Source organism: Xiphophorus hellerii, chromosome 9 (genome assembly GCF_003331165.1).
Source record: "Xiphophorus hellerii strain 12219 chromosome 9, Xiphophorus_hellerii-4.1, whole genome shotgun sequence".
Lineage (NCBI taxonomy): Eukaryota > Metazoa > Chordata > Actinopteri > Cyprinodontiformes > Poeciliidae > Xiphophorus > Xiphophorus hellerii.
The window spans coordinates 11,758,733-11,786,700 of NC_045680.1; the positions used below are offsets into that span (position 1 = coordinate 11,758,733).

Sequence of the window (27,968 nt, forward strand, 5' to 3'; positions counted from 1 at the left end):
CTTCAACACTGCTTGCTTGCTGGATGCAGCGTAGCATACTGACCTACATATGCAGTGCTCTGTCTTATATCTTGTCTGAAAATCACAAATCAGAAAAATCCACATATATCTGGGCCACTTTATGGCAACGACTATTTTTGCTTCATGCATTTGCACGTGTGACTGTGTAAGTCTTACAGCTCAGTTAAATATGTCATAGCAGAGAAGGGTGAAAACAATTGAGATTAAATCAGCACAGGGACATCATGGTTGTTTTGCAAGAGTTGTTGTCCTTTAGCATTACATAGAAACAACCTGAAATCTGCTTCCTTCCATGAACTCCAACAAATGCCCTTCTTAGGATCCTGCCAGGAGCAATCTGAGTGACCTCAATCAGCAAAAGACGTCATATCACCAACAAATACCACACATGGGGTCAAAGATTTTTGACTCTTTAAGGAAAGCACAAATCGGCTTGTCATTTCAGATCCCTCACTGCAGGTTTTGACTCATTACACAATAAAAATCTAATGCAGGTCTTAGTTTAAAGGGAACTAGATGTTCTGTTTGCTTTTGTGATCACATCAACTTCCAGTCAGGCTTCATCATCTCTGTTACATGATGCCGCTTAAGATTTTAGATCCCTTGTCGCATTTATGAAGATCAAGTTGTACAGCAGCTAATGTTTTAATAAGAGAAAGAATTGGTATGGGTTGATCAAAGAAGCAGTCAAGAGGCCCATGATAATTAGAGGAGCTGCAGAAACCCAGAGCTCAGGTGTACCCCATAAAGCTGACCTTAATGAAAAAATGGCACAAAGATCAGAGCTCGAATGCATAGTACTTGTATTATTTAGTATTTACTGCTGTCCAGACTGTTGTTTCCGAGACTGATGTTGTGATATATTGTGCAGCCATAATCAAAGCATAATTCATTTTCAAAGAGCTTAGTCAACATTCAGTTCTTAAACTCCAAATCTATGAAAATACAGTAGAAAACTGTCACAAACTAAAAACTCCAACACTAACTAATGATGGCATTCTGACTTAACTGCATCAGTTTCAAGATGTTCAAATACACACTGCAGTAGAATGGTACCTCGGTTCACAATTCCTCACAGATGTTAAGGAGACCGGGTTAACGGCACCCAGAGAGATTGTATTTGTCATGGTAGCGTGTGGTGATGGTGGACTAAAACAAACCAAAGGACAACAGTTTCCTTGTGAGGAAGTTAAAATTTTCTATTTGCTTAATTTAAATTATTTTAATGTTTTATCCAATCTAAGTATTTAAAAGATGGATGAGGTAGACAAAAACAGAGTTTCAGGTAAGAGCCACCTGTTGTCCACCCTTCGCCACAAAAGACAAGCTTGGACATTTATTGAGACATTTCTGCTTGCAGGCGTTAAAGTGGGGCAACACAGAGACCTAATTTCCACCTGACAGTGCTGTCTATTATATGGGTCAGGCTCCCAGCCAATGTTCCAGGACGTTATCTTCCTAGACAGCGTCACAGATCACAGCATCACAGTTTCTGAATAAATGACTATAATATGTGACTCTTGAGACAGTCAGATCAAACATCCCTGTCTGCCTACAATGCATCACCTAAATTAATCCGATGTTACCACCAAACTTCAAACACAGCTATACTCTTATATCTAGATAAGCTTATTATGGAGACTGTGGTTCTTTCAGCATCAGGATTTCAGTATACTATTTTGAAAAATATTTTCAACAGTTATTGCAATGTTTTCCTTTTAATGTGCTGTCAGAACACCCAACAGAAGACTCCCTTCATCCGTTCTCCTCAACCCTGGGGCTACTGCGGATCACTTCCGTTTTCTAGGAAACACATATTACGCAGTCCAGAAGAAGACCCAGCAGATATTGTGCTTCCTGCAGCAACTACTGTATATAGAAGTACGACCCTCCACAGGAACTGCTGGTTTTATTCTACACTCTCTGCCGATTCATCACTGTTTGGTTTGGTTCTGCCACAAAGCATGACAGGGCCAGACTGCAGTGAACAATCGTATCTGCAGTGAGGATCATCAGAGCAGACCTTCCCTTAATGTAGAACTTGCACAGGGGTCTACAGACATCTAGGTCTCTGCAGACAACACGTATTCTGGAAACAAAATATTTAGATTTTTACCTCCAGGTCAACTTACCATCACACTATTTAACAAAAGGTGATAAGTCATGGCCACAGCCTGATATACAGTACAGACCAAAAGTTTGGACACACCTTCTAATTCAATGGGTTTTCTTTATTTTCATGACTATTTATAAGGCAAGAAATCCCACTTATTAACCTGACAGGGCACACCTATGAAGTGAAAACCATTTCAGGTGACTACCTCTTGAAGCTCATCAAGAAAATGCAGAGTGTGTGCAAAGCAGTAATCACAGCAAAAGGTTGCTACTTTGAAGAAACTAGAATATAAGGGGTATTTTCAGTTGTTTTACACTTTTTTGTTTAGTGCATATTTCCACATGTGTTATTCATAGTTTTGATGCATTCAGTGTGAATCTACAATGTCAATAGTCATGAAAATAAAGGAAACTCATTGAAATAAAAGGTGTGTCCAAACTTTTGGTCTGTACTGTATGTTTAAAAAAAATTATGTGAAAACCACATAACACAACATTTGTATCACAACCAAAACTTTTGGCTATTACTGTGCAAGCTTCAGAAAAGATTATGGCCTTGTTAATGATGAAGTCTCATTGACATCTTTAAAAAACGTTACGGTTATTATTAGTCGGTTGCATTCCTGTCTGGACAGAAATGTTTTGTTTCAGAAGGAAAAATATTTGTTTGTTGCACAGGCACAAACTCTACTCAGGCTAAACTATAACAGACTAAACGTGATGTGACATTCTTTGTTTTCTGGACGAAGCAACGTGAGCCACTGTCACGTGAAGGCTTTTCAAACGGAGAGCAACATCTTTTCGTGTTTTTGATTTAGTGCTGACGTTTGGCGTGACACTGACAGTTCTTGGGGCATTGTCAAATTGACAGAAAATAAGTTGTTCAGCAGCCTTTGTGGCAGTTCTCTGAATGAAAACACCTTAATGTCTGTCAATAATAGTGGGTCAGAGATATTGGTCAAAGAAGGTGAGAGCTGGCACACAGCAGGGAACCAGACCACAGATGGACCAGGAGAATAAATGAATGAAAGTCAGGATCGGCAGATTGAACATTTTCCTGCAAATATCAGTCTTCTTTCCACTTCTGTGACATCTGTATATAGAGAAAAACCCAGCCTTTACAGAAGAACAGCAAGACAAAAAAAAAACATTGTTGAAAGAAAGCAATGAGACATGGGACTCAGTAAACATGGAAAGAGACTCAAATGAGACTGAAATGTATTATTTTTACCTAAATGTTAAACCCTATATGTTACCAAAGACTAACACCAAAAAAGCCTTTGAAACATGGTAGAGGCACCATCATGCTTTGGGGATGCCTTTCTTCTAAATGACAATTAAGATAAAATTAAGAATAAAATACCAAAACACAAGAGAAACAAGGACAAAAACTGCTTTCCCATTTAATATGAATAAGAGAATAAAAGGTGATTAACTTCAAACTACAGTTTCACTACATTAAAAGAGTGCTTCATAGCTCAGAAATGGCAAAACAAACAAACACACGCCCACACACACACACATATATACAGTATATATACTGTATATATATATGTATATATGTCTATTTGGTTCTCAAGCTGTGAGTATTTCTGCAGGATTATCATTAAGGGGTCAACTGGCTTCGAGTAAAGTGCATGTTTCATTAGTCAGCCATGACAGGCGGGAACCACAGTGACAGATTTTACTGCATATTTGTTTTTATCTTCCTGCTTCCTGAAGCTGCTGCTGAGAAATGCTCCAGACTGAGTCACTGATTCATTTATTTAGAGGCAGATTTGATTGTAGAGGCATCAAATCTGAAGCAGCCATGAGGTTTCTGCTAATTACATGAACCCTAATGTCTCTTCAGTTTTTATCACTGACGGGGGAAAGAAAATGATTTAGAAATCCCAACACAGTAGTTGGTTAAATAGGATTTTTAGAAGAAAGTCCAGACACTAAGACTACAGACACGTAAATGTGACTGATTGGTTTTCTACTTTGTATAAATTTGCTAAATTTATTTTGAGAAAAGTGATTAATTTAATCCAAATTTAAAATACCGAATAATGTTGATTATCATAGGGAAATAGATAGTTTAATTTATGGGACATTTTTAACCTGTTCTGAATTAGAGAGAAATCGAATTGAACAAAGGTGTTTTCACAAACCTCTTGATGTCTCTTTTGCATTACACTCAAAAGGATAATAGAAGATAAAACAAAAAGACCAGCTTTTGGTATTTTTGCTTTATAAAAACAATATATGGTTAAATGGTTAATATTGTTGAATTTGATAGAATCGTATCAAATTCAACAGGCCTGCATGAGTAATTATTTCAAAATATTTTTCCCATATTTGCACATAGATAGTTCTTTTATATGTAAAACTTCAGTTCTAAGCAATGCAATGTGAAAAAATATATTTTTTTACACTTTGCATGAGCACAAAGCAATTTACAAAACAAGGGTGGATGCCTAAAGGAGAAAGTGAAATAAATTTTTCAATGCAAGTATACAGTAGTTTGGATGCTATGAAATAAAATGATTAGCATTGAGCTTGTAGTCCATTCCTACTGTGCTGAAAGAAATTTTCCCTGTGTGTTTCTATGTTAAAGCGTGAGTCAAGTCAGACAGTGACAGCTATGGAGCATTGATATTTCTTAGAATCTGAACATCAGCACAGCAAGAAAACTGAAAATGGGTCAGTGTCTGCAGTCACGCTTCTGGCTCTGTCGCCGTCTGTCATGTGTGCTGGCTGATAGAGGACTGTGTTCAGCAGCTGAAGTTCAAATCAGGAGAGCAACCATGGCTGTCAATGCCGCTGCTGTTAACACTAATTGGTCAACCTTCTTTTAGTTTGGAGCCCATCTCACCTGCATGTTAATTCCCACAAGAAGGTCCACCTAAAATTAAGGATGTTTTCCTTCCCCGGGGCTCTGAAGTCCATTAGCCGCAAACACAGAACTGAAGTGAGACATAAAAACACAAAATTAGCACTCAGGTTGTTGGAAAAGAAAATACAGGAGAAACTTGGAGAAACTGAATTAAAGTTTGGCCCGAATGAAGCAAAAATAAAACACGAGCCGTCATAATCTGAATAGAAAATGTATATTTATTAATGTAAACGCTCCAAAATCAATAAATGTTAAGTTATTGATAATTCATATGGCTTTAAACACAACATTCATTTAAATTACACAATTGGTAAAAAGACAGATCGGTAATGTATCATTTGTCAGGCGATATTCATGGTTACAGCCGTGAATCTGTTCATTTGAATGAGGACAAAACATTTGCTGTCATTTAAAGATCACCAGTGTTTAAAAACTAAATCGGGAAAATATTACGGTAAGCAGCTCCGTGCAGTACAGTGACTCACCTATAATCTGTGACATTGTAAAACAAAAAAATCAGAACAAATCTAAACGTGACCTTTCAATAAGTACTGAGGCTCTGTGTTTTTGGGTTTTATTTCTTAAATTAGTTAAATAAAACATAACCACTACAGCATTTCGACTACTTGTTGTCCTCCAGCAGCCCAGAGCCCAGTATCTGCTGAAAGCTCTTCTTTCTTCTGGTTTGGCTCCACATTGATCACTCTTCCAACACTTTTTTCTTTGCAAAGTGACTCTTTTCAGACTTAACTTTGTGGTATTGCAGTTTTTATAACATTTTGGCCATTTGAGTACAAAATATTAACACTATACCTGCTAAAATCAAAGCCAGGTCTTAACTTCTGGAGGTTCCAACAAATAGTGAAACACAATGAAAAAAATATATAAATAACTAAACTAAATGGGTAAATCTTAGGTTTGTCAATATGGGGATGAAATATCCTGGATTAAATACACAAAGTGAACAATTTTAAGCCTTTAAACATTTAAACATGTAAGTCCATACTTCCTTGAAGACACCAGTGTCCTCATGAAGGCTAGGGGGTTTTAATTTATCATCTAGTCAGCTGAATTCATGTAAAATTTCCATCCATCTATATTTCAGGCTATATTTATCCTCACAGGATCACAGGGGGAACTGGTGTCTGCCTTCAGGGTCAGTGTCCACCAGAGGATAATAATGAGAAACAGAGGACAGACAGCTATACATGAACAATGTTAAAGCTAAAGGCTAATTAACCTAATATGCGTGTTTTTGCACTGTGGCAGAAATTTGGACGACCTTCTTTCTGCAAAGCCACAGTGGAAATAAATACAGCCATTGAGAATGGAGACAGAAACAGGTTCATGAAGAACATCAGCTTATTGATGCTTGCTTTGTTTCAAATTGTTGTAACATTTTGATGCTTTGGCTTCATCAGTGCTGTCCTGCATGCTCAGTCGCCATTTGGGGTAAAATCCATAATGTTTTTGTGCTTTAAAAACGCTCTTGACCAAAAGAAAAAATTATAAATGTTTTATCGCAGCATTTAATGGAAAAAAACCCAAAACAACAGAAGCTACAATAACCAACAGGACTTTAGAGATTATAATGGCAAATATGGTTCCACAGTACTCTCCAACACCACTGACCACCAGGTTTAATTTCACTGAAATGGGAATGTAATGTATTATCATAGCATTAGGCGCTGCATGAGTCAATCCCATCAATGCAAAAGCATGCTTCCTCTGCACTGCTGTTGTCAAAGACAGAAGCTTTAGACGTTAGGCTGAACATAAAATAAAGCAGTAAAAATCAGTCATTTGGTTGGCAGCCTTTCATATCCTCTTGGCCAGCAGAGAGGCAGGCTCCATGACTGGTAAGGAAAGCCATTGTCTCTGGAAAACAAGTCCTACATCCCACATTAGCAGGAAAAATATTTCCCTCTGCTATGCAATAAATGTCTTTTTCAGTTCAATCATCTGGAATAGGGGAATTACAGTTCCCATGATAGATGTAAACGGGCCCATCACAACCATAATATAACTGGAACACATCTCCGTAGCCGTGGTCCCTCCACCAGGTGCACAACTGTCGGTTCCAGCCGCAGGCCAGAGAATAAAAGAGTTCAGGATGCTCCATGCCGATCATTGTGAAGAAGTCCTGGTCCCCCAGGTGGCCCTTGAAGCGATACTGTTCTGCTAATTTGGCCACGTTGCTGGGTTTCAGTAGCTGGTTGTAGAGAGTCGAAGCCCTCATGGCGCTCAGGTCCAACAGCATCACACCGCTGTTGAAGCCTGGAAGGCCCTCGGGAGGAGGTTCTCCTACCCGGGTCTTGGGGTTCTCCTTACGATACAGCCAGAAGGTGTGTCTAAGGAAAGAAGTGTTAGGATGTTGATTAGTTGGCAAAACTCAACGTCATACTGTGGCAACAATCCACTGTCTCTTTTCCACCAAACTGGTTTAGCACCAGTTTTTTGTTACCATCCAAAAAACTGGATCTTTCAAAACTCCAACTTAAAGCAAGGTCAGAGGTAAAGCAGCCAGAGGTGAACTCATGGAGAGAAACAATCAACCAGTAAATAATCTAGTTAGGATTATGAAATGTTCGCTAGCGACACCTGTAGTTGAACTGTCTTCATGCACAATGATCCTTACATCGTTAACTGGAGAAGTCAATGATCATGACGTAATGACGACTTGCCTTACATACTTATGGAAAAGGAATCCAGTTCTTTTACAGAACCACTTAGGAACTGGTTCTATTATCAGTGTTGGTTAAGCACTGGAATCCTATGTGCTTTGCAGAATCATTTAATTCAACACAGTAAAAGAAAAAAAAGGAAGGAAAAAAATATTTAGTGTGCTTTAAAAATTAGTCCTGTAGCTGTACAATCCATCGTCAAAGACCACAGTCAGAGAAATGCTAAAAATCTCTTATTTTCTAAGCTTTAACACTGATGAGCAAAATGAAACCTTTAAAGATTGTCTAAATCTTGTTCTCTGTAACTCACAAACACATTTAATATAGCAGGGTATAAACAACACACAGGGTGCAGAAAGCAGTGCATCAGCAGATAGAGCAGCCTGCCTAAACTCATGTTTGTGTTCAAAGTGTTTCTGAAGTTCTGCTCTTTCCCAAAAAAGAGAAGAGGGGCTAAAAAAAAACTTTTCTGGTGCAGTGTGAAAGTGCTGTCTCAAATGAAGTAAACATAATAAAGATATTTTGGTTTGACTTTTTACTGTTGACATTGCAAAATATTTCCAGACTGCAAAGAAAAAATGTTGAGAATATTTTAAGTGTTTCTGTAAAACAAAACTTTTTCTAAAATTAATCAACTCAAAAGTGCATGGCATATACTATTTATCAATACAAATAACACAGACCTTCATAATTTTTGACATGATGTTATTTTCTAAACCTTTTCTCTGTGTTGTGCTGGTTTATGCTTTCAGGGAACCTGAGGAAATAAAAAATCAATTGCATATCTGTAATTCAACATTTTTCTCTGTGGATGGTTCAGATTCAGAGAAAAGAGAGCTCTTGTCATCACCGTTAAAAACATTTATTGTTGAAATGTTCCATCTGTACTGAGCGAAGAATGGAAAAGTAACCTTGCATGCTTGCTTGTGAACACGAACACCTATACCAGAACATTTGGACTATTCTTAGTTCCTGCTGAGCAGGAAATAAAATATGAATGGAGCTCAAGAACATTTTACTTTTATAAAAGCAACTAGAAACACTCTTAACCTTCACGCTGCCTGTTTCAGAACTATTTTCAGATGCAAGGATTTTTGAGAAGTTTTGGATCGTACAATGTATTCTGTTTGTGAAACGCAATCATATTTAGTGTGAGCTGCAGATTCTCCAAGTCATGCTTTGATATTATTACTGATCTACATTCAGCTCCTGTTGCTTGTTCCTTTAGTTATGTGTAGTTTGTGGAGTATGTAGCATTATGAAGATGAGTCTACGTGCCCCAAAACACATACTGGGTGAGTGAGGTCAGCAAGGAACATTTACACACACTGTCCCATGAGGCTGTTCTAATCGCTGGAGTTTACTGTGTGGGCCAACGGGGAACGGCATCAGTGTCAAGACGGCTAAAATAAACAACAGACACCACAATGGTTATTAGATGAGCACAGCTGAAGGAACACAGCTTTTATGTAGCAAACTGCACAAATGTTTTCAAGAGTTCATGTGAAACAAACATAGAGGCTCTGCAGCCACAGATGGCTATGCTGCAACAGTTAGCATTGAGAATACGAAAAATGTTTACCTTTATTTGTGTGTTAAAGTGGCTAAGTTTTATAAAAGTTTTATAAAATATGAAAATTAGCTTATTGTTCATCTTTTCTTTCTGTGTTCAACAAGTGACTATACATAAATATTTATAGAATATATAAAACTAATACAATATATTTCACACATTTCTCTTGTTGATTGTGTACATTTTTCTGCTACACAATGTCCTTCCAACCAACTTTCCATTAATATCACTCTAAAGTTTGTTTTAAAACACTTTTTCTACACTCTATAAACTTTTTTACTTTAGCTTCTCCTTGTTTTTCAATATGCCTTTCCTACAGTAGCGTTTTAATTAGAAAGAGATGGATTTTTTTTTTTTGGATTAGCTAATGCTGCCATCATCAGCATTATGATGGCTGATCATCATCATGTGATAGCCATATGATTAACATGGTTGATGTGCTAAATTTGTACGTCTAAAAAGCTGAAACATATTCTTGTTTTGGTAAATCTGACTTATGTAATTTGCTGAATTTCAGGGGTTTTTATTTATCTCAAGACATGGATTCTATTATCTTGGTGAAATGGTTGCAGAAAAAGGGGAAATGTCAGAGAGCAAAGACTGTACATGAGTAACTTTAGCCAATGTCTTCCTCTGGGAATTGTTTTATTAGGATGTGAAGCAAAAACAACGGTCACTGTAGTTTTACAGAACATTACATGTTGAAGTGAGTGATACAGAGAGCATCTATGCTCTCCAACACAAAGACAGTTTTTATTTTCTGTAGTTTGTACCAGTACACCCAGTACGCCAGTAAGACTTCTCACAGCTCCAGCTTAGATTGCAGTCAATTCACACATTCATCCTCTAGTCAGTTTTTGCTGCCAATCTTCCCAGTGAAGTTTCTCTGACTTGTGAAAGAATGGAAAGCATTAGCGGGGGACAAGGACACTCTGTGCCGCTATCTCCTCCTAATGTGTCCTTCGTTCGCTTGGGACAACAAGCAGCCTGCTCTCTCTGATGGCTCTATAAAACCCACAGGCAGACATCAGGCTGCATGTTCAGCTGGTAACACTAAAGGATTGCTTGGGCAAGGTGCACTGGCTGCACAATAATAAAAAAATACCACATATGTTGGGAAAAAAATTAAACATTAAAGCATGAAAATATTAAATAGTAGAAGTTTTTTCATGCCTTGTAATGATGTGTAAAAAGGATGTCGACATGTATTCAGTAAGCTACAATTTTTCAATATTATTGAAAAGTTCATTTATTTCAGTAACTCAATTCACTACAAGAAACACATTAATTATAGTCAAAACTGATGCCTTCAAGCTTTTATTTCTGTTAATTATAATGATTTTTTGCTTATGGACAAAATAAATCAGCAATATAGATTGGGATATTAGATCAAATCAATCAAATTAAAAAATAATAATAATTAAGCAATTTGGGTGTAATGAAAATACTCCCAAAAGCTGGAAGATCTCCTTGACATTATTTTAATCTTTAGACCCCATGAATCTGTTAGATTTAAGCTGGGAGTCTAGCTTCCTCGCAGAAAATATTGGTAAAACTTTGATTACTTAATCTGTATATCTGCATATATATATTGTGTTTGTTAGAGGAACAGCTACTTCGCAATGTGCTTTTGTTTCACATGTAGACCCATCTGAGCTACTGGTATGCAGTAATTTTTATGACATAAACTACATTCTTTAAAGATCTGACCTCCATTATTCTCATCATTTTGTTTGGTGGTTAGATCAGTTGTATTCTTGGATGTCTCAGCTAAAGTCGGTTTTCAAGTTTATTAGTTTTTCTTATTATTACTGAACTGAATGTACAGTAAATTTGGGGAAGTAGCTATATTTATTTTAGTCATATTTTGACATGGCAATCAACACACATCTGCTTTACATGGCCTTTTCTCTCATCCTTCCCATTATTTATAGCAGCTCAGAATTTTTTTTATCTCTGACACATTTTGACTATTTTTTCTTACAGTTGGATTATTTTTTTTGTACTGAATAAATGTGTGCAACTTTTTTCAGAGATAGATTTAGCTTGTTACGTAGTTTTAACAGTCATTTATTTCAAGGTTTGTTACACATTTTGAACAAGGGGTGTATTTATTTGGGGAGGATGTTGTAAAATAGAATACACATTAGAGGTAGTGGGTGAAATGGACATGACATTATTAACTATTAATATCAGTATGCCCTACCGGTTACACTTTCTTGATTTCACAAAAACATATTTAATATTGAGAACTTTACACAGTGGGGACTCATCACAAAAAGCATAGAAAGAGCATTTCCCTTCCTGCTCAGTGAAAGCCCAGAACACTCTCAAAAAATTCTGCATTTTAATGGGATCTTCTTGCAGAAATAAAGAGTGTGTTTGTGTTCTTGTTCATGGGACATTCAAGGAAATGGGTCTCATCCTCTGTGGTTAGAAAAAAATGACTCAGCTGCAGGGAAGTGAGAGGTATTTTGTAAAAAATAAATAAATAAAAAAAATGAACTTTTCAGTGGCAGGATGTGCTGTGAATGTGGCTGGTGGGAGGATGCGTTGTTCTGCATGATGTTCCCTCCGTTCACACAAAAACAGAGTGGGAGTTGAGAGTCCCCTCTGTCTATAAAGGAGAACACTACAATAGGAAGGATACAAGCTGCGCTTCACTAAAAGCAAGCTTTGAAAATTACAATATTTTAAAGCCTCCTGACTAATAATGCAAACAAGTAGCAAATCCATTTAAAATATTGGAATGGTTACTTTCATTTGTCATGGCTGTGCAAGGTGTCACTGTTTCCTGGGTGGCAATAAATATTTCCCGGGCTTTTAGGACATAAATGCCAAAAAAGACAGAATTTAAAATTTATCTAAAATATAAAGGAAGAATGAATTGATTGTCAGGGAATGTGCCAATAATAAAAAAAAATCTCAATTTGCTCTACATGTACATCTTCTCAGTTTAAGATATCACTAAAAATCTAATTTATCTCAGCTCTTCAATTCAACTGTAAATCATAAAATATTTATTACACATTGTGATATTTTTCAAACATTAACTGATGTGATTATGGCTTAGAGGTACTGAAAATAAACATTCAGTTTTTCAGAAAATGAATATTACATAGGGGTATTAAAAACTCAGAAATGATAAGATAACATTGAAACAAAATTGGCAATGGAGGAGTTCATGTCTGTCAAAGAAATCAGAGGCTAGATGAAGTTCACATATTTTCAAGGGAAAAAACCCCCCCAGAATATTCTCATGTCAAAAAGTTGTAAGTGTACATGAAAGAAATTGCATTATTCCGTGATTAAAGCATAAATTTCTGACATTAGAATTATGGTATTGAATGACTTGGTAAAATAAGAAAAAAAAACCTTAAATTATCATAAAAATCTCAAAAGTTAAAATTTGTGACAAAAAATTACCATGAATTTATGCCTTTAATCATGAAATATTGTGACTTTACTAATTAACAACTTTTAAATCACAGAAAATATAATTTTTTCCTTGTAAATTTATTAAATTAATCTAAGACCGTGTCAACACAGAAACGAATATAGGTTTCTGTGTTCAACCTAATATTTCGGAAATATTTTTTGGCGTTTAGGCTGTGCGTCCACACGAATCAGGCATTTTAGGAGACAAAAAACTATCATTTTCCAGAGATCCAGAGGAGATAAATATCAAAACACTGAGCTTCACTGGTCTCTAATCTAAACCTTCTAGTAGAATCTATGGCATATTGAGAAGAGAGAGATGAGCTGTAGCCACCATTAAAATAACCACGGGCTTCCCTAAGACCTCAGCAGAGCCACCAGCTGTTCACTTTAATCATGCAGTAATTTGTATATAAGGAATCTCACCCAATTACTCAGTGCATAAACTATATTTCTATATTTCTGTTTTTAAAAATTCTTATTTGAGGGGAGTTTACATCTTGAAATTTTTTGAAAAATATAATTTTAAGCAATGATAATCAATAGGAACAGCAGAATTCTTGAAAAAAAAAAATCAATGTGAATAAAACTAGAGAAATAAAGTGACTTTTCAATCATTTCCGAGACCTTATGTGGGAGCTTTGAACCAGCAGAGCGGTGTGAGCCAAGAGGCCCAGCACTCCGCTATGATGCTGGCCGACTCAAATTAAGTGTGTCCGGCCTCACAAGAACAACATTAGAGGGGCTTTCTCAGGGTTGGCAAAGCCCCCAGCCAACACAGTGGCAGAGCAGAGATAGAGATCTGTTTGGAGAGGCAGGAGCCAAGTGGGGCCTGGCAGGAAAACTGCAGTTCAGCTTCTGCAGCAGCCAGGAACCAAAAAACATGCACTGCAATTACCCATGCAGGTCAATTCTAATAAAAAAACAACACATTTAATAATGAAAGCTGCAAGTACTTTACAAGACGTGAGTGTAACTGCTTATTAAATGTGGCAGCTGTGACGATGCAATATTATTTGAATGACATTGAATAAAATCAAAAACTGGTAAACAGAAACAATAAACAGCTGACAGCTAGGCCTGTCGCGATAAACAATAAATCAATTAATCGTACGATAAATTAAAACTATTGACTTCATTTTAATTATCGGCTTTATCGCCTCTCCCGACCCTTTTCTCTTTCTGTTGATGACACTGAATGAAAAAAGGCTCAACTCCGGTGCTCTCCACTCACCCTCCCTTCTTCATTTCCTTAGTGTAAAGCCCAGCGCACACTACACGATCTTAGAGCTGTCGGCCGATCGTCGGCCCATTTTCAAAACCTGAGATCACACATTAGCCGACAGAAATCCTAGGTATAACGGTTCGATCGGGTTCGTTCCTGCCCTGTGGTGTCCAACAATGGGCGCAAAATACTGGCTACAAGTCCGGTTAACAAATTTTAAAACCAGGCATTAATCAATGCTTTACTACAATCTACCTGCAATGCATGTGGCTAGTGTCAGTCCTGACAGAATGAAAATCACTTTAACCTATTTATGTCACGTTAACAAAGAACAGCTGAAAAGTTACCTGGTTTATCAACTGCGGTAGCAATTTCACTCCAACTCCTCCCCTTGTCATTTCTATATTCTTTTCACGAAATGTTGAATAAACATAAATGTTGTTTCCACATATCATCTCCAGTGATCGATCTAAACCATTTGTGTACATTAGATCTACGATCTCCCGTAACACACCACATACTACAGGATGATCGGTTACGAAATTTCAAGCGACAATCTTAGAACACCCAACGTTCTAAGATTGTCGTAAGGGGAAAAATAGGGGCAAAAAATCATGTAGTGTGAACTATTGCATCAGGTAGTCGGATGTGCCCATCGTCTCTATTTAAATCTAATTATTACTGAAGGGCAACATAATATACAGACTTCATAATCTGCACTCTTTTGGTTGAATGCGGTATTTATTTCCACTTTGGTTTTATGTTGTTTAGGTTTTATTCAAGTACATTTTTTGTTAATGGAGACTGAGAATCCATTTTATTTTTGTTTTTGGTTGTTTGTTTATTTTGTTTATCAGCTCAAGTGTTAAGTGTTCTTTTGAAAATAATGTGCATCTATCTTTGGCAGGAAATCGCATGCATTATTACGTTATTTCCATTAAATAAGCGTACAAAGGTCTTCAAACAATATTATCGTTTATCGCAGTAATTTTTGAGACAATTAATCGCTCAGCAAAATTTGTTATCGTGACAGGCCTACTGACAGCAGCCCAGTCCTGCCTTCTTACTCGAACCAGACATTCACAGGTTCATTCAGCCATGGTCCAAAAGACCCCAGAGAAAACCACCTGCCTCTGTTTGTCCCTGCAAGCAGCTGCTGCACAAAATATGCCACCTGATCCTGCATCATGTACTTTTAACCCTCCCAACACGCACACAGTGACGTCCTGTTTTGATGTTGCAACCGGGTGGAAACAGTGATGCCTCACAGACATGAACAGACCAGGAGGGTTTGATTTGCTATCTTTAAGAGGGATGGAAAAAAATCAGTTTAGGAACAAAGAGATTGAAAGTTGGTGCCCCTTGTTTATGACTGCGCACACACACAAAAACAGATTTACTGGTAAATATTCATTGCGTGAACATTAGAAGCACCATTTCTTAAACTAAAAGTATCACCAAGAAGATAATGGGTAAAGAGCAAAAAAAAAAATAACTGCTAAACATAGATATTCTATGTGGAAATACATTTTTCTGACCATGATTTTATTTTTCGACTGACCAGTTTTACTCCAGATGAGCGTGTTTACCTGTAGACTGGCTGCATCTCTCTGGTGATTCCTATGACTGCTCCTGGAGGAAATTTGTCAAATTCCTGGAAAAGGTCCCTGATGTTGGTCTTGTATTTTAGGTCGAGGTCGAATTGCACTATTCGTGTCAGACCTAAGGGAGAACAACATAATGCTGATGACTAAAAGACCAAACAATAAAACAAACAAAAGTCTAAACATCTGCAGAAATTATTTTCTAACAGCTTGATGCATCAACCATAACAGTTTTCCTCACTTGAATCAGTTGCAGAATTAACCACGCTCAATAAAAGATGAAGACTGCTTTTTAAAGAGGAAGAAGTAAACTTTTTGCAACTTTTTAAGTGACTCAAAAAAAGCATATCAGAAATGCACCAGATATTTTGTTCCAGGAATGAAATCACAGTAAAGCCGTGAGCCCGGAGCAGAAGACAAGCCTAGAAATGTATTTTGCTGCTTAAAGAACAACATCCTAACAACTGTAACCAGGATATTCAGACCATCATCTGTTCATTGTTTCTGCTTCCTATATTTTGCTGGTAGCTATGGTGATGAAAGCAGAGGAAATAGTTATGACTGGTGCACAGTGGGCACAACATGAACCTGGAGACACTGTCAGAAATGAGAAATGATGGCTTGCAGTTTGAGGCTAAAAATATGGATGTGCTAGTTTAAAAGCTGGGCATCTTACAGCAGCTGCAACTAATCCAACTAATTAGTGATGCCAACTACAAAACATCTGTCAGCACCTGTTAGTGAACAGATGACTTTTTAAAACAAATTTATTTTTTATTTTTTAAAACCTTTTAACAAAAGTTGCTGCTGTTTTCCTCCAAATTCCTGTGTGAGATGAAGCCACTGGTTGCAACCTTTGCAACATGAGGTATCTTTCAAACAGTTCCCAGCTTCTTTCTCCCTGCAGAATAAAAACCTCCACACAGAATGATGCTGCCACCACCATGTTCTCCTATGAGAATGATGTGGTCAGGCTGATGTGCATTGCTAGCATTCCCCAAAACAGAGTCTTGCATAAAGGGATGTTCATGGTAGTTGTTTTTGTTCTGCATTTTTCTTGAAAAAATATATTTTTGCATCAGTAACACTGAAACGCCACTAAATTTTTACTGAGCCAAACTTGAACAAATATATCTAGCACTTCTGTTCGTCTCAAGTAGGTTAAGGACAAGTGTCGGATTTATATTTGTTTTCTGCATCTGTTCAAAAAGAAACATCAAATATTTAACTTGTTAGCAATTAAAATGAGGAAAGCTAGATGAAAAATCAACAACTTTAAAACACAAACCAAAATATTCCCATGTAACTGTACATAGGTCAAGTTTAGACTGGTTTCTGTTCAAGTATGAGGGGAAAATGACGATGTCAGCAATGTGACAGCGGCCTGTTTTTATGTGCTCTCCAAACGAGGAGGCTGCTAACGACAATGCCTTTATTCACTGTGGAAACATGGGAGCGTAGTCTCTGCGTGGTCAGTGCTGTTTGTTTGCACTAAAGGGGCTTAACTGCTGGAAGTTTAACAGGAAGGGGGCCTTCGGTTGTTACAATACTGGGATATGGAGGGTTTTATGTCGGACCAATGACTCGACACAAAATGATGTCAAGGTCAGGATAGGGATGGATGATTGGGATTGGATAGATAGCAAGAGGTGATTAATAGGATTTTCTTCTTTATTTTTTACATAATTTGAACTGGGTGAAGTGAAAACTATATCATTTACAGACAAATGGTAAATGGACTCAACTTATGAAGGTTATTTAATTTTAATTGCAAACTGTATGTTTTTTTTGTTTTTTTTACAGAATTGACTTAATTACTGCCTTTACTGTGTTTTTCTATCAGCAAATGGCCGTTTTGAGTCTGAATACTCCAGTTAGTAATTAACTGATTACTAAATTAGTTGACGATTATTTCAATGATCGTCAATGTTCCGTCCTGTACCTCCTAAATCGAGCTCATTCACACATGGCCAAGGGAAATGGCATGTTCAATATTCTGTACCTGGACTTCTCTAGTGCCTTTAACACAGTCGAGCCCTGTCTGCTACAAGACAAACTGACCAGGATGCGAGTGGACCGTGGCCTGGTTGCTTGGATCTCCAACTGCCTAACAAACAGATCACAGTATGTTAAGCTGAAGGACATCACATGTGACACTGTGATCAGCAGCACCACAGGAAACCGTGCCGTCCCATCTCCTCTTCAACCTGCACACCTCAGACTTCTGACATGAGTCTGAATCATGCCACATTCAGAAGTTTGTCCACTATGGGGTGAATTAGGATCCATCAAGAAGAGGAGATGAGGACTCTGGTATCACCTGGTGCCACACAAACAACATTCTTGACTATGTAATAGACCACATGCTGTGCAATAATCTTTAAACTATTTATCAATCACTACTGTTACATTTTTCACATTTTTCTTTTTCATATTTTGTATATTGTTTTTACTCATCTTCCTTGTTATGTTTTTCTTTTTTGCAGATTTACTGCTAAAGATGTTTTTTCTGTCAGTGTACTGCAGCTGGAAACGTAACTTCCCAGAGGAAACTTCCTTTGTGATGATAGAGTCATATCTAATTTAATCTAAATAAACTCCTACAAAACCAAATGCTAAGTGTATTTAATTTTGTTTTAAGAGCAGATTTTCTGTGAAGGTCTCAAAGATTTGTTAGGGAACATTATTGAACGAATAGCATCATGGAGACCAAAGAACACAGCAGACTGGCTAAGAAAGTTGTGGAGAAGTTTAAAACAAAACAATATCTCAAACATTGTCGATGTCATGAAGCACTGTTCAATCTATCACCTGATAATAGAAGGTGTATGGCACAACTGCAAATCAATGAAAGCTTGATTTCTGAGCTGAGGCAAGAAAAACATTAATCAAATAAAAAGCCAAGATGCTATGGTTACACTGGAGGAGGTGCAGAGATTCAACAACTCAGTTTGGACAAGCAGCTAGCGGGACTACACCGAAATTAAAGTTTCTAAACAACATGGAAAAAGCCATGTTTAAAGGAATACTAATACATCATCCCTCTGGTGAAACATGGTGGTGGCAGCATCATTATGTGGGAGTGCTTTTTTGTCAGCAGAGATGGGAGAGCTTGTATGGGATAATGGGAGGATGGACGGTATTGGTTGATCATGTAAAATTTTATTAAAATTTTCTGAAATCTGAGTATGTTAAGTGCAAAAATAAGAAAAAAGTTTAAAGAAACATGAATATTTTTTCAAAGCATTCTAAAATATTACCAATAGTAAGTGGATCAGACATTTAAATTATATATAATCACATTGATCATAAAACATATGGAAGTTTTAGTTGAAGACCATTAAAGAGATGGTCTGAAATGAGGCCTGGGTGAAATGAGAACTGAAGACCACTTTGCAAAAATACGAACTACTGGTTTGAAGAAAAACCCTAAGGGAGGAATAAAGCTTTCAGATCCCTCACTTCTGTTTCATTAAACTTCAACTCAGACCAGGGCTTTACAACAACAGCAACGGTGTTATCTAACAGCACATTTTTCAGGAAGTAGGTCACCCTTATTAAGCCCTTAAACTGTTCTTGATGTGAGCACTTACGGTCAATTTGTGAGTCACATTGTTCTCTGCCTTCACCAGTACTGAAAAACAGCTTGTTTATTGTTTATTTTCAGCTTCATTAAGCTCAAGTGCATCCAATTGTAGGTGTGTTTCTTGTTTCAAAACTGCTTGGTGTAAACACCAAGATTCACAAGCACATGTCACAGCATGAACACTTTGAAAGCTGCACTTAGTGTATTTGCTATCCAAACCATATGTTTAAAATCCTTTTGTAAAAAGTCCATATGATTTGTTTCTCCTTCACTAATTGCAAAAAACCACTGAAAAGTGATCATTGGTTTGATTAAATTGGTTTGATTAGAAACCGTGTTGAGGTAAAATGTAAAAACCCTTTCTGGCTTTATTTTTGGGTGATGGTTTATACAAAAATTAAAAAAAAAAAAAAGTTTAAATGTCACAGTCGGACTTAGAGTAGTCTAACTGTTGTTGATGTTAAAGCACAACCCTCTTCAATCAAAGGATAATTCCACATCTTTGACTTTTATGTGAGATGTATAAGACAGAAACATTTACTCTCAAATATAAATAACAAAGGCCGGGCAAAGTGTGCCAGTGAGAACACAGATAAAGATCAGGGCTTCTGGAATAATGTTTTTGACAGATCACAGGACATTTTTGGCATAAATCAAACAGCCAAACCTCTGGAAAACAACCTGAAAGCATGGAGGTGGAGGTGTCATGGTTTGGAGATGATTTGCTGCAGATGATTAGCATATGGACAGAGATGTTTATTATTACTGTTGCAACTATTGTGTCCCCTGTTGGTTCCGTGAGCGCATCAGTAAATGCACAGCAGCAGTACAGCTGCACTACTGAAGGTGTCTGTTGTAGTGAACCGTGTCTGTTTTTGCACCATGAGCAAGTTTTATTTTCTGAGCAGAATCTGTTTTTGTAATGTTTTGCATTCATGCAATTTTAGTCATTCCTTTTCTCTTCATTACCATAAATACCACATTATGAAATATTTAAATCTATATCCCACATCCCTCACAGCTGTTTTTTTTTCCATACATTTTCTGACTTTTGAAGTTAAGGGCAAATTTGTCTCACTTGAGACAATGAAAGACGAATTTAATTGTACAGTCAGATTTCTAGTAGAGGTGAGTTAGTAGTGGCACATTAATAGACTGGAAAATAAAGTCTCATGCTGCAGGAGGACCTCAAGTCCCTGCATGTTAAGCACTCTAAAGGGGATACAATTAAATACAACAAATTTCCACTAATGCAAACAGTTTTCTCTTGGACACCTTCTGGATAATTATAACAGTTTTTCATTGTGGAATTAACACAATGTTCTCCAGGGGCTGATGGTGTAAAAACAGCATCACAATCCCTAACTATTTACCTACACACACACACACACACACCCCTATATACTGTATATACTGTATATATATATGGTTTCACTGCAAAGAGCATCTGACAAAACATTCAACCTTATGTGATTTTCTCCACTTAAAATCAAGCCTCATTTTCCTCCGAAAAGTTAGAGCATTTATGTGCCTGTTTATTAAATGCTAAATAGGTTTTTTGTACAAAAACAATTAATCAATTCCAATAAAACAGGCTGTTCAGTAAAAACAAGACAAAGCTCAGCTAAATATGAGCCTGCAAATGTCTCCTTCAATAAATGACATCTTTCTCTCCTGGAGACGGAGAGCGAAATAAAAGTTTGAGCCTCCTCTAACAGCTGTAATTTGTGCGCATCACTTTTGTTCGCGCTCTGTCATTAATCGCAAACAATGTTCCCCGTTTGCTGTGTGACTCGTCGAATGACAAGACATTATAAAAAAACAAGTCAAAGAAAGGCTGCGGAGAAAATAACACAGAACATACGTGCGTGACACACTACCACCCACCTGTTTCTCCTGAGATAGACGACACATTATGCCCTTTCTGGTAAAAGCATTCTTTAAATAGAAATGTGGAAAACACACCAACACTCACAGCAGCACACTGGTGGAGCATGTGGATAATCAATAATCATTTCAGGGCAAAACGTGAGGGACCAATCACACAACACCACTCGAACTCTTTGTCACATGCGGCAGCGAATCCTCCTTAAAGATGGTGTCAAAGGACAGCCTGAACCACTCTGAGCTCCACAACTTACAACTCTGTTCTTTCACAACTTCACAATACAGATAAGAAGAGCTCATTATGGTGAGAAGGGTAAAAAATTATGGAAGTCCAAATGCAGAGCCAGGAGACTGTCAGTGATTTAAACACTGACAGGAGAAGCTTTTTTTGTTTTGGGGGTGAAGGGGGAAGTAATTTGAAGTCTAATTTGACAAAGCTTCAACATCTTCTCCAGAGCAAAAAAAAATTAGCTCTACTAACGGAAAATAATAGGACCCTGTATTAAATATTTTTATTGAGAAACTTTCACATATTTTTGTTTTTTGGTAATTGCACTTCTTCCCCAAGGATGTCTCTCTAATGAAAATAATGAACACCTTAATGCCAGAGTAGTCAGCTACTCTTCAGTGAAACAAGATAAGCATATTTACACTATAGTAAATTGACTTTTAAAATAATAAATAAAAATCTTCCTCTGATTTTTGTATATTTACACTTACTCTTAATGTTTCTCAGTACTTCGAGCATTGCTGGAGTCTTAACCTTATCCAGTCTTTAACAGTTGTTACAGATTGCAGTTATCTTTAGCGCCAATCTTAAAATGACCTGTTCAGCTGGTTCTTTTGCATTTCTTGCAGCCTTCTACCTGAAGGTATAAATATTGTCGTATTTTTCGAAATTTAAGAATTACCTAATGGTTTGTTGTGCCCCCTGAGTTGGGATGGTGCTTTTCAACCAAACAGCTTTCACATGTGTGCCTCTGAATGCTATCGACTAAAACCTCAAAGCCTAATAGTCTGGTTCATCTTTGAAGTGATGCCCCATGCTGCACTCCCACTGAAGTGAGCCAAAACAGTGCACAACAGAGGACAGATCACTGCCTGTGCCAGCCCAGGGGGCTCTAAAGTGGGCAGCAGCGACAGAGCCCATCCTTCCTTCCTCACTCTACAGGGTCTCTGCAGCTCGCCACGTGTCTCTTAGATACCTGCCCATGCTGCTTTATCCAGCTGTGCACCGCCTAAGTTAGATAAGTTTAAAGTGACTCAATGCAAAGCACTCTGGGAGATAATTACTACACAACATAGTAGGGCGGAATTGTTCTGAGCTAAATTTCACTGATACAAAAGTGATGAGAATATTGCTCGTCTTACTCTCAGGCATGATGTGATGCATGGCTACAGACAGGAAGAAGATGGATTCGCTGTAGTACGCTCCAGATCCTGCACTGAAATGCTTCTGCATGGCCTCCACAATGGGGAAGAGCTTCTGTGTGAGTTCCACCACATCATGGAAGATGATCTGTAAGTTAATGACATGATACCATTTTATTATTTCATTATGTTTGTTATGACTTCCTGGAGAGTCTTTTTAATTGTGTATTTCAAAAGTATGAACTATTTAAGGAGAAAACAGAGACAGCATTATGTGTGCAAGACATAAATGTTTGTGTTGCTGGATGGTCCCAACAATTAGGCTTTACATTAAATACACTTCCTTAAGTATTCTAACATTTACTTACTGTATATGCAAAAGAAATTTACCCAAAGCGGACTTTGGGTAAATGTTTTACATAATTCATCTATTAACTTCAATGTCTTATGCTATGTAGTCCCAATCATATATTTAAGACATGTAAATGGAACCATATTGGAATAAACACCAACTGTGACACCGTGTCACCAAATATTCAACAAAAACTAAACCAAACCCTTGCAGCCTTTATAAAAGGTCAGAACTGGACACAGACGATTTAAAAATGGTTTTCTCTTCTCAGCTGTCACCGTTATTCTTTGTGGTGCTTTTTGAAGGGATGCTTGGGTATGGTCTGGTCTTAGCAGCACCACATTTCTGTAAGAAATGCTATGTGATTGCTAAACAAATTTTGTGAACAGCAGAGTTGCAGTCAGCAGGTTTTTCACTAATGTAAAATTGGAATCCATTATTTCTTTTCCATGTTTCAGAAACATTTGCTTGTTGTTCTGAATTTGACCCATCAAATTACCTGTTCAGCTATTCTTTGTACTTCTTGCAGCCTGAATATTTTCGTCTTTTATTTTAAATCAGCAAATTTTCATACATCCAACATAAATTTTTAAACTAGACATCGACTCTGCTTCATTACTGCTCCATCATTAGCAATAAATAACAGGTTGCAAAAAGCTCCAGGATGTTCTATGAAGGACATGCAGCAGTAATGAGCACAGCTGCAGGCCTGTGTGACTCTGCAGGCTGTTTGCTGCAAATGTCAAGTGGCTCCCTGAATATTTGGCTATTGGGAAGTAATGGGGCTGAAGACATATTATCTAGCCACTGTGTTATCTATGTACTTCTTAATGCTAAATAATAAAAAGGAGTTAAACTCAAGATGAGCTGAGAGGGGTGATCCTATAATCACCCCCTGGGGATTCCCTGTCTCATTTTTAACCCTAGCAGAGCTGAGTGTTTGTATGATTATTCATACATACATCAAAAAAGGCTGTGTCAGTGCTTATGTCAAAATAGTTGAAGCAATGTTTCAAGGTTCAAAACCTAAAAAGGACCATGTTTAAAAAGTCTGGAATGATACCAGAACACTAGGAGAGGCAGTGAGTGCACAGCATGTAGGTTCAGTCTAGGCATTATCCATGTGTGTGTCTGTCTGACTGTGTGTGTATGTTTGGGTGGAAAACAAACAGATATAAATGAGTCTTCTAAATTATAAAAGACTTATTCTGTCCTAAACAGCTTTTAGCTCCTCTATAAGAATAAAAAAAGCTCATGCAAGCATCAAAACCCAAAGAACAAGGAGTACAATCTACTCACACTTCTGGAACAAATTTTTTGTTTAGCGTTTTAGCATTTTGCTAACTTTGAAAATGTTTAGCACAATTAGCTTCCCTAAATTTAATGTCCAAAGTCAGACCCTACAGGTCGGTGTCCTGAATGTTTTAGTTCTCTCTGGTGGTTGTCACCACATCCTCAGCATGTCAGTGTTCAGCAGAGGCCTGTTAACAAGCCATCATGTGATGCAGGTGTGTTAAACCAGTGAGAAAAAAAAATACAGGATATCAATCTTTGAGGACTCAAAGATTTTTACATTCCTGCTTTTTATTTTGAATTGAGTGTTTACGAGGCAGTTCCATCTCCTCTCCTCACATTCTCTCCTTTTTTCCATGATTAACCTTATTTCAAACAAGAAACATGCAGGAACTAAACAAAAAAACAGACAATAATGAACAAGGTATAAACATAAACAGAATAACTAAAGGTGTTATAGAAAATGTGTCAAAATTTAGTTTGTGTTTGACGTTTGCAGTTTTTCCAAGTATGGATATAATATGAATTAAAGTTAAAGCTTTAGAATTAACTTCCAATAAATACTGCTGGTGTAGGACCTTAGCATTAGCGTAACAAAAGTTAAGGATTAGTCTTTAGGGTTAGCGCAACTAACCTTTTAGTTACCTGCTGATCTGGAATAGGTCCCATAGTTTAAAAACTTTATGAACATGATATCCAACAATGTATGATGTTTTCTTATGTTTTAAAACTCATGCATTCAGAATTGAACATACTTCAATTTTCAATTGACGGATGAATGATTGGACAAACAGGACCAGTACCTGGAAAATAGATACAGTAACTAAAAAGTCTGGAAACATATTTTTTCTGTACTTGTCCACACCTGGAAAACACTTCAATCAAATTCCAAACTTTTCCAGACTTGGTTGGAGCTCTGTTTAATATCCTTTAGACAGCCAGAGCATGTGTAGGTGTGAGGGCAACAGCTGGTATTGAAGATACTCCCACAGCTGTGGACTGGTGCTCTGTAGTTTCCATTTCACTTTATCATCAGGACAGTTTGATAGGAACCTTAGCAGAGGTAGTAACTGTAAAAAGCAGTATCTAAAAGCTTCCACCTACAGTGGAAAAAGGATTTTATATTCCATCTTTGCACATACACAGTCTAGAAGACAAAGTATCACTCAGGCCTAAACCTGGAAAGATGTTAAACTGAACCAATAAAACCTGAACGATCCCAGGAAGTGACTGAGTCATCTTCAGGTAATGCCTGGAAATGCACGTTTTACCTGATGAGATGTTTCTTGTAATAAAAAACAACAGACACAAGCTCTTACGGAAGACACTTAATTGGTTTAAGATGGCGAGCTGTGAAAAGCACACAAAGAAGGACAAACTGGCCAGGACATTTTACAAAACAAACTAGAAACATAATCCTCCTCTTTGGCAAGAAGAACAGTACAAACAAGCTACATCCCATTCACTGGGAAACACTGCCCCCAAGTGTCCCAACTTTAAGCTGCACCTCCAGTTGATGGAGTCTTGGGGATTTGAGTGTCATATCAGGTCATATTTTCCAGTGTTATCTAAACTGAACTATTTTCAGGGCCGTCTAAGATAAGTTGCCAACTCAATCCATTCAGTGATAATATCGCTAACACCTTCTCAAGTCATCTGACCAAGTGAATTCAGTGATTTTATATGATAGAAAAATACAAACTTGTTCATACTGTGAAGTTGAAGGACCATCATACTTTTTTGGGGGGTAAATGCAGAGCCTGGACAAAATTATGTTAGATGCAGCAACAGAGCTGAGGAAAGAGACTCATCTTCCAGCAGGACAACAGCTTTAAACATACAACTAAAATTAAAGTATAATCAAGTATTAGTGATAAATGACCTAAATGTAATTGAAACAATATGACTTGGGAATTGAAAATGGCTAATTACCATCCAATCTTGAACTTTTATCAACAGAACAATCGGTAGAAATAGTTGCATGTAAGTGGAAAAGCTAATAAGAGTCATATCTCCAAAGATCTACAGTCTGGAAACAGAGGGACTAAACAGAAATGCACACCATATCTCAGATTGTTTTGGGGGGTTTTTTACATCAAAAGGAATTTTGTCGGAAATTAAAACATTTATTATAAAATAAAAATTTAATTTTCCTCAAAGGCGACTACAGGTAACACTTACCTCATATTTAAATGGTGCATCCTGCAGAAACTCCTCCAGCATCCTCTGGCCCAGCTCTTGGCTAGCCTGATCACTGACAAAATGAAGCACCAATACTTCTCCTTCCAGGAAATGTGCAAGCTTCACCATGGACAACATGGCCACCCTGAATTTATCTTGCAGGCTTCTGCTCCTGTCCACCTTAGTGAACATCATGAGAGCATGGTAGAGCTGGCCGCCAGTTTCAGAGCTCCCTTTTCTGGACCTAAAAATGTCACTTTCCTCTCCTACATCTAGCTCTTCCGATCTTTGCTGTTCTGATGCAGGAAGGTGTGAAATCCTGGTGTCCACCGTTAGGTCAGCATCATTTCTGTTGGTGTTGGCCTGGGTCTGTCTTATCCTCTTTGTGGTGCTGGAGAAGCTGTGCCTCTCAGACCCAAAGTAGTAAAAAGCAATTACAGCAAGCGTTGCAGCCAGTAGAAGTACAAACTGATAGGATCTGAATGTGCTGATCCTTCCCATGATTCTTACTATCAGCACTAGGAAGCCCATATTCACACCCTAGTCATGTGAAGTGAGGTTTAGGTGAGAAGGGAGTCACCATTTTGCACTTGACGGTCATTGCAAATTTCCAAGTGCGACCTGGAAAAAAAAAAAAAAATCTAGTTTTAGATGAAAGTATATAAGCTTATAGATTGTAAAGTATATCATTAGAGGCGTTTGATGTTTTCTACCTTTTTCAAAAAAAATTCTTACATTTTTTAATGACATTTACCAGGTAGATAAAAAAAAGACACTTAATATTCCATCAAACCACCAGGATATAATATGTCCTCAAAAATATCTTTAACAAAATAATGAAAGAAATATATATCACAACAATAAAATTGTACCAAATACATTATTTCAAAACATTTAATCTGTTATATTTGTGCTTTTTTGCAATCAAGTCTTTTTAAAGAATTTACTTCTTATTCCTGTCTGCATACAGCTAAAAGAGAGGTTGGGTTGTTTTAATCCCCATCAGTATCTCTGTATGGGATGATGCTTTGATTTTGCATGTTTATTTTTTCATTATTTAATTATTACTTGCATAAACACATTGGAAATGATCTAATAGGAGGTTACATGGATGTCCTCTTTACTTTTTTTTTTTTGCATTTCTCAGCATTCTGTTATTTCTACCATTGACAGTTTAGTCTTCATAAAGCAAACAAAATATAAAGCTCAGAAGCAAAAAAATAAATAAAACACATTTCACCCAAAGCAGCAGCATGAACCAAGGCTTCACTGAGACAAACTCAACTATCACCATTCAAAACTCATTATGCAAAAAGGATTAATTCAATTTGTACATGCAGTTACAGAAAGTAAATGGCTGTTTAATGCCGTTGTCTTCACCTCAACAGTTTGTTAGAGTATAGCACGGTCATTATTTCTATTACTGGACAGAAACGTCTCTATTACTAACTGATATGCAATCAAATGTAATACATTCATGTACACAAAAGTAACTTGTTGACAAGTAATAAGGGTGCTGCTACGTTAGCAAGCGACAGGATTTGCTCCAAGATGTATATCGCCAAGGTTTATTTTGGATATGTTGGTAGAAAGTTTCACTTGTTGAAACTAATTTAAATCATTTCATACCTCTGTGGCTCTCAACACATCACGATATTTTCATAGGTCGCTCGTTTTCGGTATTTTAAGCAAAGCACATGTCTAAATGTCTGCAGCAGAAGTCGCCTGCTAACAACCTTACCAGATCCTGTGACACAAGT

General features: G+C 37.2%; 1 protein-coding gene across 2 annotated transcripts; it reads right to left on the reverse strand.

Annotated features, from left to right (window-relative positions):
- Nucleotides 1-27,968, reverse strand: xxylt1 (xyloside xylosyltransferase 1). Of its 2 annotated transcripts, XR_004340600.1 has the most exons (6): nucleotides 27,838-27,968; nucleotides 26,209-26,829; nucleotides 22,383-22,530; nucleotides 15,524-15,656; nucleotides 6,638-7,365; nucleotides 1-11 (listed from the first exon to the last, which is right to left on the reverse strand). XR_004340600.1 is itself a non-coding variant. In XM_032573141.1 (5 exons), exons 2-5 carry the CDS (start codon nucleotides 26,737-26,739, stop codon nucleotides 6,969-6,971), a joined length of 1,209 nt encoding a protein of 402 aa, XP_032429032.1. In that variant the 5' UTR covers nucleotides 26,740-26,829; nucleotides 27,838-27,968; the 3' UTR covers nucleotides 5,210-6,968. The 2 variants fall into 2 exon arrangements, 1 of the variants encoding a protein (XP_032429032.1); XM_032573141.1 differs by lacking the exon at nucleotides 1-11 and having other exon boundaries at nucleotides 5,210-7,365.